Source organism: Poecilia mexicana, unplaced genomic scaffold (genome assembly GCF_051168715.1).
Source record: "Poecilia mexicana isolate PSO_F unplaced genomic scaffold, ASM5116871v1 scaffold_15, whole genome shotgun sequence".
In the NCBI taxonomy this organism is placed as follows: Eukaryota; Metazoa; Chordata; class Actinopteri; order Cyprinodontiformes; family Poeciliidae; genus Poecilia; species Poecilia mexicana.
Window position 1 is genome coordinate 11,331,280 of NW_028263384.1, and position 12,741 is coordinate 11,344,020.

General features: G+C 39.5%; 1 protein-coding gene across 2 annotated transcripts in view; it reads right to left on the reverse strand.

Annotated features, from left to right (window-relative positions):
• Positions 1-1,364: 1,364 nt before the first annotated feature.
• rgs17 (regulator of G protein signaling 17) overlaps positions 1,365-12,741 on the reverse strand; it is a 28,729-nt gene continuing 17,352 nt past the window's right edge. For both annotated transcript variants that reach the window (XM_015007493.2, XM_088013071.1), the window contains 3 exons: positions 11,682-11,756; positions 11,351-11,582; positions 1,365-11,258 (listed from right to left, as the gene is read on the reverse strand). In XM_015007493.2, the coding sequence (XP_014862979.2) occupies positions 11,070-11,258; positions 11,351-11,582; positions 11,682-11,756 (496 nt within the window). In that variant the 3' untranslated portion in view covers positions 1,365-11,069. The remainder of the gene's footprint in view (positions 11,259-11,350; positions 11,583-11,681; positions 11,757-12,741) is intronic.

A 12,741-nucleotide genomic window follows, 5' to 3' on the forward strand; every position in this document is an offset into this window, starting at 1 on the left:
ATCTTATATCATAATACCAGTTTTTTTTTTCATAATGATCATTAATGCACTAAAAATGAAGCTTCACATTGCCTAATGTTGTATTTAAGGCTTAAACAATTCAATTTATGCAACTCAAAGGATATAATGTTAGTGGATTGTGAGTTGTCTTCTAGAATAATTCCTGCGGGTTTATTTTTTATTTATTTATTTTTTAAGCCTGTCGGATAATAGCCCGCTATGTAGCAGCATGCCATGTTCCAGCATCCATTATCACTTCTAATCCCCTGGGACTTGTTGATGGACTGCAGTATATCTAATACAGCCTGAAGGGGGGGGGGAATGAAAAGCTTTCAAATGACTGAGGATTACACTTGACATTTGTTCGCATATATCAATATTAATATTATGAAAAAGTTTACATAACAGTAATGTTGAGGAAGACTGCACCATAGATGAGGTGCGATGTTTGTTTTCAGGGTCCTGTACTTAACAGTGTTCCAAGTTGGAAGAGTTTCCTCTTCTGTATTGTTCCTTTACTTCTACTGTATTGTAGAAATATATACAGTGCTGGGGATATTTCTTGACAATCCCTGTGAATAAGAGCCTTAAAATCAATTCATGTTTAATTGCAGCTACATAGGTCGCTAATGCTAGTTCCTCTCCTTTGCCTCCACTGCAGGTTTTAGGGTCTGGAGACTGAGACGGCCAAGGAAGAAGAAGATTTTGCATGAAATGAACCATTTCTATTTTGATTTGAACGTCCTGCCAAATGATCCAATAGTATTAATACATTTTTTGTTGTTTTTTTTTTAATAGAGTGCAGCAGATTTTTATGGGTTTTTTTCCTCTCGTATTTCAAGCAGTTCAGAAGTCAGGCAACAAACCATGACTTTTGGTTTGTTCACCAGAGAATCCTGCATCAGTTCCAGACTTTAACCTCAGATAAGCTGAGGTCATGATCTGAAACGTAATCTGGAGTGGCCTAGTCAATGTATGGACTTGAACCTAATTGGGAATGCTGTGGCGCGATCTTAAAAAGGTCGTTCTAACGTCTCCAATGTGGCCGAGGTAAAACAACTCTGCAAAGAGGAGAAGGGAGGAAAAAATTCCTTCACAGCGAAGTTTGCCATCAACACGACCAGGTTGGTTTGAATTGCTTTCATATTTAAAAAAAAAATAAAAAATTGTATCGTCTTTGTTTGATGTTCTCATTTGGATGACACTCTAAAAACATTTAAATGTAGCAAAAATAGTCTGCAGGGAGTTTTCAAAACATCACAGGGTTACACACAAAAGTAAAAAATAAAATAAAATGAGATAAATATATGACATACATTTCCAGTATCACCCATAAAAAAAACAACCCAATCACATTTGGCAAAAATCTATTAATAAACTCTTTATTGTAAGTTGTTACATTTAGATTTCTCTCTCTAGCAGCACTATTCAAATTACAGATATTCAAGGGCAGTAACCATAGACTGTAGTTCTCTCTTAATGCAAGATGTCATCATGTAAACAGAGACAGACACAGAGTAAAATGTACCACAACATGGGCAAGCTGCTAATGTGACAATAACTCATGTAAGGTTCAAAGAACAACTTTTGTGTCTTTTGAGATAAAATGTGACTGGTCCAGCACACAAAGAAATCAGAAATGGTGTACAGCATCTTCTTACAGTTTTCTTTTTGTTGTTGTTTGTTTTGTTGGAAACGGTGTGATCACTTGCCACCTGCATGAGGCGTGTTGCAAAATGTCCATCACCGGTTTACAGAGGTTGGTGGAGGGACGGTTCAGAGAAACCAAACAAATCCGTGACAGCCAACGTAAGTAGGTCGTGTAACAGGATTATTTTAGTGCAACAGAACTTGTGATTAAACATTCCAACAATTTCTTTTGACCTCTTTACACTATATCCAAAGACACGTTATAAATATGGCACATTATATCCACCGAGAAGCGCTGACCCTGTACTTTGCTGGACAGTTGTACTGCCCACAAAAATCCCAACTTGGATTTTACAACCCGTTCTCTTTCGCAACTTTTACATTACTCAGCAACTTTTCTATATTTTTTGAATAACATTTTTGCAAAAGTGCTCATTTAAGCTCCAAGTCAAATGAAGGCCAAGCTAGCAGCTAGTTAGCTCAGCTAACCTTTTATCTGCCATGGGACAAAGTTGAATAATTTTCCAGCCACAAATCATAAAATTACTTTTTGGATAGCTAATTCTGATCCAAACGAAACAGAACAAATAAAAATTGGCTTACAGAGCGAGTACAGACGTTTAAGGAGACTAGCTTTAGCTTGCTAGTTTTGAGGCTAGCAACCCGTTACTAGCTTCACTTTCCATGTAGAGCAGAAATCTGACTTGATTTGCTTCTCTGACTCCACTCTGTTACATTTCCACAACTGTTTCTTTTACAACAACTTTAACAGTAAATGTTTTTTTTTTGTTTGTTTTTAATTCGGATGTCTACAAACACTGGAGTGCAAATAATATCCAAACTGCACTATCATGCATGGGTTTGCCAATACTAACCTAATTTAGAAGAATGTATAAGTCATGTAAAGCTAAGTGTTTTGAACACTTAGCTTTTGTAGCACAGCGTTATGTTGCTGCACGATGAGGGTAAATGAGTCTGTTCAATGCTACAGTTCCAAGCAGATTTTCAGTTTTGCCCCCGGTGTACTGTACATCTCAAAATCATGATGAACAGCAATCAAATTCTGGAGCAACACAAACCCTGAATAGTAGGAGCACAGTGCTTTGAGATGTTATCAGCATGACTCAAATATGTGTGTCTATAGAGACTACTGTCTTTTTTTTCCTTTTTTTTATCTATAAATTTTACTTCTGAAAATCTATCAAATGTCAGTGAGTCCACCGACTCCGCTTTTATATATTTAAAATATACAGCTGTGTTCAAAACAATAGCTGGCCAACACTGCTAACCAGCTCAATCCCATAACACGCCTGCTGCTAGCTATGTAATTAAACCTCTACTTCAAAGGGTGTGTTCAAAGTAGTGTCAGTGTGGCGTTCAATCGATGAGGACAGTTGGTGAATTCGTTAAATGGGTTGTTCCTGAAATTGATGAAGTAAACAGAGAAGGTACAAAAATGGATAAAGAACAGCGGAAAATGATAGCTTCTCCAGCTAAAATGATTTCGAGTGCTGCAGCAGTTGGAAGAAGCCTAGAAGAAGGTGACGATGTTACATTTTGACCGAGAGCACATTGACTGGTCTGGACAGATGGGAGTAAGATCGGGGGCTCGTTACGTGGATGTTTGTTGTTCTGTAATGTTGGGTATAATTTATCTAACACAAGGGATAATGGATCAGTTAAAGGATAACTAAAATTACATTGTGTTGTAGGGAATGCCCTTAAAACTGGTGTTTCAAAAGGACAATGAGCACAAATACACCAGCAAGCAGACTGTGTCTTAGTTCCAGACCAGAAAGATCAACTTTATGGTGTGTTCATCCCAATCTACAGACTCAAAGTAATCTAACAGTAAGATAACATGCTGTTTGTAATTCAAAACCTAAAAAAAAAGACAAAGGCCTTGGAGTAGTGGAATGTAGTCCAATCATCTCAAGTTGGTCGACTTCATTCAACACAGATGTGGAGCAATTCCAGAAATAGTTGTTCCAGAACGTCACATTAGTTCAGTTAGTCAAAGGAAAGTTAAATCCTCAAAAAGTCTATCTATACGATTCCTAGAGTAAGAACAAGTTTTGTTCGGATTTCAAATCGCAGGTGCAGTGCATGTATGAAAATAAAATGTATTACAAACATTTTGAGACCTACTCATTTTTCTTCAACAAACTATTATTTTGAACACAACTGTAAACGACCACAAAGATCCAAAATGTCTTCATTTGCATAAATAAAACAATCGGTCTCCCCCCCCCCTCCCCCCCCAGGGAATTCGGGCGAGACAGAAATCTTGATCAAATGTTCCCGTCTCGGAAAAGCTCTTTGAATCATGCATGTGACAACAGGCGACGTCTGTAGGTCGTTTAAAAAAAAAAAAAAAAAAAAAAAAAAAAAAACCAGAGAGGGTCATCACGTCATTCTGGCAATTCATGAAACACTCGAAACTATAATCAAGTACCCATAGCTGTCTCTATTAGTCAAACATACTAGAAGAAAAATATGAACCTCTTAAAAGAGTTTCTCATATTTTGAAATGTCTGCATACTGCAGTACTGGAATACATACTCATACAGTATCGTTTATAGCAAATAACTGAATTATTTCATTTATTTAGCACAAAGCATGCTGAATAGAAAAAAGTGTCACTTTTAAAATAGTCTAAAGTGACACGTCTTTTTCAACGTTCTCGTTCGCAGCTTGTTCCTCGACAGCTGCGGTCTATCTACAAAGGCATGACAAGAACCAAGAAGTTTAGGCATCTAAATCAATAAAGAGAAAAGTGATTGCCTTAAACTGTTCCTAGCCAACTTCAAGGAGCACCTGCACAGACGTGATCTCTTCCTTAGAGAAACACAAACGCCTCAGGAAGAGGCACCGAAAAGACCGGATGAGGGAGCGGGAACTCATGTACGAGGAGCACAGCATCAGCGTCGTCGTTTTTTTTTTTTTTTTGCTGTTAAATGGGGCCGTTTCCGCCTCGACTGCTTTCAGTGATGTCATGTGTGACACGATACTTTTAAGACATGGCAAAAAAAATGTATAAAAGTGAGGACCCGACACACAGAAAGTGAGACAGACCCAGAAGTGAGACAGAATGAGGTCTTGAGGTCTGTTGTAAAGCATAAAGAGGCACTCTACCCGACTGAGGGAAAACCCAAACCGCCGTCAGTCAACAAGCTTGTCCTTCGTTAGCCACGGGTATGCACAGTTAGGAAAAAAGAAATTAATTTTTTTTTTTTGTTTTGTTTTGTTGTATTTTTTGTTTTGGTTGGAGGTCAAGCGAAAACTCAACTCCCAACCTTCAAATTCAAATAAATATAGTAAATAAATAAAAGCGACATTAGGTGCTAACTTGATACAAGGTGATTGAGACTGGTTTAAAACGAAAAAGGAAGTAAAAATAACCTGAATCCGCTCCATATCAACGCTACTGTATTAACACAGTGATAGTCTAAGTGGATGTGGCTACGAGAAGAAGAAGAAGAAGAAGAAGAAGGAAGTTGGCACTGGTTTGCTGATGACACTGTGCTGCTCTGGTTTGGTTACAAAGTCACAACAAATGTGCAGTGTGTGCTGGCAGACACCAAGAAGGTAAAAAAAGAAAAAGTTTATTAAAAAACAAACTAAAATTAGATGGAAAGTGGAGGGTTTTTTTTTATTATATATTTAGTTTATGTGACTTATGGACAGTGCTCATATCCATTTCTGCATCACTTCTCAGACTTGTTTCAGGTCAGCCCTTCAAAGTGAGACCAGGTAACTTAAACAAGCCTCGTTCCTAGGAATATTGGTAAATTTCCAATTAGAACCAATTCATTAATTTGCAGATAAGGTGACTTTAGTAAAGTGCTGCTTTTGTAAAAGGATCACTCCTAAATTATTCCTTAAAATGTCAATATTGACCATATGATTTTGGTGTTGGGGTCATTTTGTCCAGTTGCCATTTTGCATCGACCAGTTGGGTTGCCTTGGATATAAAACAAAGATGTCTCCCAATGAAACTCCATAGAAGAATTTGGAATCCTAAACATTTTGAAGGTCCTTTTTCTATATTTTGAGCCATTTTTCATCATCCATGGCCACATAGCCAATTATGCAAATTAGGCATCAACAACATTTAGCAGCTTGTAGCAACTTTTAGGGCAGTCAGTAGCTACTTTCTGCATAAAGGACTTGGCAACAGGATAATTCAAATTCAAATTTCAAAAATACTTTATTGATCCTAAAGGGAAATCAAACGTTGTTGCAACTCAAATTCTTCAAAGAGTTATGGTAGATAGTGATGACTGTTGGCAGGAAAGATCTCCTGTAGAGGTCTGTTATTATTTTTATTATTATTATATTGTAATATTATACTATACTTTCCAGAGTTATTTTGGTTTGATTAAGAGTCACATTTCATGAGGGAACTGCAATATCAGAACCCCAATCACTGAAAATAGGGTGTAATATAAAATATAAAATCTAAAAAACCTAATATTCAATTCAGTTTCGTTCTAAAAGTGGCTTGAGTATTTTCATGATTATTGTCATATTAAAATAATTACTATAAAAATATATACCAGTTTAAGTGTGTGGGATACAGAATGGAAGTAAATAGGGACAGAATGGCAACGCGAGTACACAAAATGGAGGAGGGACAGATTGGCCACAAAGAGTCACATGGTCTTACTTAAAAAAACAAACAAAAAGAAAACGACAAAATGTTACATGAACGTGACAATAACAAGTCCTAGAAGACCCAAATACATGTCTGACCTCCCAGACTGGGTGTCAGTGTGTTGGTGAAGGTGATGGTGAAGTTGCTCCTCACATAAATACGTTTTCAGTCAGGCAATCTTGCACAGCTTCAGCTACTAAAGTCGCAGCCTGAGCCTTCCCGAAAGTCGACTACCAACTGCTGCGTCGCACCAAAACCTCAGCGCTCGGCCGCTCGACGTCAAGAAAATACGTTAAAAGTCCTTTTAAATAAGGTTTCTTTTTTTTTTTTTAAATCATCATAAAGGCATATACTCTCTTCTGTCTATATTACTTGTTTATAAGAGTACATTTTTGCTGAACAGGATTGAAGAAAACCAGCAAAGGGCAATGTAAACCATGGTCCGTCTAACACAGGTGAGAGGAGCGCCGGCGCGCCCTCTCTGAGCTCACCCACAGTAACAGATTTGCATAGGCAAAAATGGGATTAGCCCTTAAACAGTGGATTCCTGAATTCTTAATAGAGATGCAAAATCTAGTTCAGCTCAACACAATTCAAAACAAACATACACATAAACAAAAATAATATTCAGAATTAGCATGTCGACTAGGCCCACGCTTCTCTTTTACCTCTCTGGTCATTTACATAGAGTCGTTTCCTGTGCACTTTTTTTTTTTTTTTTTTTTTTTGTCGTTTACAGTGTTAGGCTTCAAGTAGATCTAAAAAAAACAACAAAAAAAAACAACTTGTACATTGACAACTAGATGTGAAATAAATTAACAAACATGAGAGGTAGTGAAACACCTATATAAATGTTTGCCTTTTCTTAAATATAAAAGGAAAAAAAAGAAACCGTCAGTAAAGGCCAAAGCTTTGCAGACCTCCCATCCCCGTCAGCACACTTCAGCTCTCAACCTTTTTGTCTTTTTAATTCATTTATTTTTTTAAATCATCATCATCATTATTATTATTATTTCTCGTCTATGAAACCAAAGCCATGTCTCTATCTCACATGGAATCCATTGGAAATTTAAAGACAGAAAAAAATAAAAATAAAATTCTGAACTCACTTCACATCATGATCATTGCTTGTAAAAATCCACCATTGCAATGCAGGCATTAAAAATAAAATTCAAACAACCACGTACGCTTCTCCCGCTGTGGAAAAGTTGGAATAAGTTAGAGGACGGCAGCAGCAGAAGCTGAGGTTTCTGCTTTCTTGCGTCCTTGTTGTGAAACACCATCAATTTTCAAACCGCCTGGCTGTGAAGCCCTCCCCCCCGCCCCTCTGCGCGTTTAAAAAGGTCACCCCCACCTCGTTGTTTATGAATGTAAACTCGGTTTGATTGCACCATAATTTCATTATCTGGTTCCTGGTGAGACATTCTTGTGTTGGTTAATATATAGACAATATACAAGTGTACTTGCGCAGACGAGGGATTTGCCAGCAAGGAGGCCATTTTATTTGAAAAAAGTGGCCGAAACGAAAAGCTACCGCAAGTTTTGACATTTTTCTACGGAAACAAGTTTCGTACGTGAAACCTGTCCTTCACCGTCAGATTTTCATTTGCCTTCGATGATCAACGGGGTGCATGCAAGTGCACAGCTCTTCACTCGAGCAATCAAGCAACATCAGTCACAATCTGGTGGAAATTAGTTTCATCCGAATCGACGAAAGTCTAGAAAGTGTTCTGTGTAATTCATGTGGACTAGAAAAACAACGAGGTTCAGAATCTTCCCTCCTGAGGCATGGGCCGGTCTTTGGGGTTAAGGTAACCCAAAGAGGTCAACGATGCTGACCCGGACCAGAAGAGATGTTGGCTTTACTGGAGCTTTCTCTGGCTGCATGTAACATAGAGTACTGTCCCTCTCCCACCTGTTGCTGAGCACAGAAAGCTAGACGTCTTATGTATTTCCCTTGCCATACAAATTTGGATGTTAGGAGGCAAATTGTTATTACACAGGTAGATAGCCTCATTAACAAACAAACTGTGCCATATTCTGCTAAAATAAGCAGTTGAAAAATGCTACTAAATTTAGCAGGTCTGCTGATGTATCAAAATAAATAAATGTTAGGACATTTTTATAATTGCAGCAATCAAAAGTTTACTGCAAACCTGAAGCTGCACGACATATTAAATCATAATCATGATCAGGAGGTCAAAGAGTGACTGGATCAGACTAAGTGCTTCACTCTTCATGCACAGAATCGCTCCGTTCTAGTGATGTCTTTGTTCACTCAGATTGACTTTCACAGACTTCTTTTGTCCACAACTGATGAAGACCTTACAGCATCAAGTTCAGGAAGAGCGTCGGGGACTTTGTGGTGACGGAAAAGAAATGATGACATATATTAGATGTAATAATTGCAACGTTCAACAATAAAACTGCAACGTCAGCTTTTCCTAAAAACCACCCGGCCTTCGTCTTGTTGTTTTCACGGCAGCGGAAATAAACTAAAGCAATCGGTCGCCAACGGACGCCCTTGCGTTAAATTTTTTTGTGTTAATACTGTCAAAGCGCGATCAATGTACCGGCCCATGCCTCACCCTCACTAATCAGAACCAAATGTCTCTTTACTGCAGACCCAGATTGGCACGAGAACATCAGGTAGTTAGAACAGGTGTCAACATGGACGCCTCTGTGTGAGAGCGGTTCCACCGATACAATTACCACTCTCCCGACCGGACTATCTGGTTCCGTATGTCCATCGAATCAATGGACACAGACGCTCGTTGTAATAAAACTGCATATTATACGCTGCACTCATGCACTTTCTACTGCAGATCCACAGGTAACAACAAAGTTTCTGCTTAAATGTTCACATCATTTAAAAAAACAAAACAAAACAGTGTCCGTTGTATGTTAAACATGTTAACAGGACATTTGGCAACTTAACTTTCCTATTCCTGTTCGGTGTTTTATTGTATCTCATCCACGCACACGCACACACACTCACACACATTTATAAGTGCATGCTGTTCAAGTCAGGTTAGAAAAACAGACCAGAGTGTGTGAGGGCTGGCAGTGGGAGGGAAGATTAGCACAAGCATCCTATCACCTGCTCGTCTACAGCATGCTTAAACCGTGTTGGTTTAAGGTGAAAAAGGCTTGTGTGGAGCAAGGCTACACAGATTTCTTTGCTAGCCTGGGATTGTAGCGTTTCAGCATAATTAAACCAGCCCTCGGAAAAAATCCAGACCCATTAAAAAAATAATAATAATATTAAATCAAAAACCTCTTCCCAGGATCTTTGAAGTCCCATTTGGCACCCAGTAGAGCAATCCTCTAAAAATCCAACACCTCAAGGTCTAAAGCTGAAGCCGCCTTTCAGTCAAAGGCCGGGGTTAAAAAAAAACAAGCTCACGGGTTTACGCCTGCACCGAAGGAAATTGCTACCGTTTTCCTACCCATGATTCTCTGCTCATCTAGACAATGTAAGTGCCTCTCTGTTTTCACTATTTGCGGTTTTGGCCCACACTTGGCACCTGTGCTTCTCAAGCTGTAGGGAGTTCTTTGAGCAGGCGAGAGAAAGAGGGAGGGATTAAAAAAAAAAAAAAAAAAAAAAAGGTATGGGAGGTAGGGATTGTTGGACAAACTGTGGTTGCTTCACAGCAAATCTGCGGCAGCGCTTCTGCCGCCTTCCTTTACGCGTAAAGGCATTGTGATTTTTTTTTCTTTTCTCAGCGGAGAGAAGTTCGTGAGTTATATAATGTTAGAAGTATAGCTGCCCAACCACAATTCTAGCCCTTACTTCTCCCGATTAAATGAAGGAAAACGCTCGGACAAACGGATGGACGGACAAGAAGAAGGGCTTGAGAAAGCAGCTTTTACATCTCCATAAAAACTGCAGTATTGGTAAAACTGACGTACCTTTTTTTTTTTTTTTTCCCCTTCGCTGAGCGTATACAGTCAGTAAGAGCCAGCCTTAATACCTCTCGGAAAAGGTTGCAGTCCGCGGCTTATATTGTCAAGCTACAGTAAAGACAGAGAGAGAGTGATAGAAAGAGAGAGAGAGCGAGGGAGAGAGAGAGCTGCATGCAGAGAGAGCCGATGCTTCAACTGGTTAAAAAGGCAAAGATTCTCCCACTCCAACCAACCACTGGGCGTCATGTTTCTACAGTGAAGAGGTATAAAACAAAAAAAAAAAAAAACAACGGGGAGATGGGACAACAACTGACAAGTAAGGACAGAGCAATAAAGTGAGGGTAAAGAAAGAATGAGGTTCGATTATTACAGTACGGGAAGGAACAGTGGGTTGTCCTTTACGTCTCTCTCCTTCTCTGTGTCCTCGCCACCTGAGAAGTCCTTGTCCACGCTCAACAAAACGCATCGGGTCGGCCGTTCAAACCGACCGCTGACAAGGGCGGAGTCGGCCGCTCGAATCGAACGAAACAGCACAAATTGCTAGGAAAACAATCACTGGCCAGCAATAATGGTCTCAAAGCGACCGATTAACCAGCCAGCAAAGGCCGACCTAGCTCCAGTGAGCAACTGGATAGAAATTGTTTAAAAAATATAAATAAAAAAACAAACAAACAAAATAATAACTCGACCAGCTATCTTGGATGTTATTTAGATTGTTTTTTTTTTCCGTCAGAACAGAGCGAGAGACTTTTGCTTATTTTCTTCCAAACCTGACTTCTGGCACCATAGTAGTATTTGAAGTTTTTAAGTAGTAGTCTCGTTGGCGTACGTTGGCAATGACGAACGGTGGCGAGGTTTAGGTGTCGAGGCAGGTGCGCCTCCTGCTGTCCAGGAGGTCTCTGTAAACGGAGGAGTTGAGGAAACGGGGGAAGGAGTCCCGGTGCATCAGGGTGTAGATCTGGAGCTGGGCCTCCTCGTACATCGTGTTGCTAGGCTCCGTCAAGCTCTGGTTTATTCCTTCTCTGACCCGAGAGTCCAGACTCACCTGGAGTAAGGAGACGACAGGGGTTATTCATCTACACCGGCAATCTCCGGCGTTCTTCACCGAGACACACAAACACACACACGGCGGCCCACCTCTTTGGGCGACAATATAGAGACGTAATCTTCGTATATAACCCTGGCCTTCTCATCCACCGCCGAGGGGTTGGTCTCCTTTTTCAACTCTTCGCAGGCCAACCAGAAAAGCAGGTTGTCCTCACTGTACTCGGAGCGCAGGAAGTCTCGGAAGATCTCTCGGCCCTCCAGCGAGCGCAGCATCATCTCGAAGCTCCGTGCCCACGACAGCAACTCTTCTAAACTGGGACGTCTGCGGTGGGAGGGACAAGCGGCCGCAGGTTAGAAAAAAAACTAAACAAAACAGAGGCGCAAATAAAAACGTACGACGACGGAGCCGGACTGCACTCACTGTTCTTCAGCAGCTTCAATACTGTCCATCTTGGTGCAGGTCTGCCGTTCGCTCCTCTCAATTCTGTCTTCATTCCTGTCGAATACACAAAGAAGAATTCACCGCACGCAGATAAATAACTGAATTGTCCACTTTTGGGATGAATAAAGTTGTTTTGACTTGATTTAAATAAGCACCAAGGCTTATTTCCAGCAGGTCAAATATAAACAGATCAGTTAAAATTCACTTAACTTGTCAGTGGAACGTAGTTTTCTGTATTTCAATAACATCACAAAGTCGCATCACAGTGAGAGAAATAAGCATTAGATTCATGTTTGCCCTCATAAAGAAATGAAAAGTCTCCATTTAATAGTTTTATTTTAATGTGTGGAAATAAAATCTAAACCCAAAAGTCCAGAAAAATCACATTGCACTAAAGCAAGAAAAAAAAAAAAAGAATTACAACCAAGTCAATATTGTAACGTCCAAATACTGGCTATGTGATCACACTGAATAAATCCAGTATAGGATACTGATTATATGCATTAAGAGCACATCCACAGATTCATTTTCTTCCTTTCTGAAAGAAATGTCAAAGGACTTCAGGGAGAAGATGCTGTTCAGCTAGAAGCTTGGTGAGAAGATAAAAACTACTGATGTGGTTATTCATTAACAAAAATAAATAAAAAGGAAAAGGCCTTCCTGTAGGGTCAGGTCATAAAACAATAATAATAGCAATCATGATTAGCCACGTGGTCAAGTTCAATAGAAAATATGTCTGATGAATCAAGTTGAAAAGCATCATCTGTGGCCTGCCAGTGCAACAGAAAACAGTGAAGAAACCTGTTTCTATAATGAGAAGTCAAGTTCCTCCTGGGAAGTTTTTTCCCCCACCAACGTTCATGCTCGATCCACGTCATGACATGCGAATCAATGTGCAATTTTCAGGTGTTTTTCTGGAATTTGTTTTACATTTTTGTCATTTTGGACATTCAAGTCTCTTTATCGTTTTGAAAAAGGGTGAAGCTTACAAATTCAGCCAGGCATCAAATAATTGTTTTTCCAAAATCCTTTTCCTTTC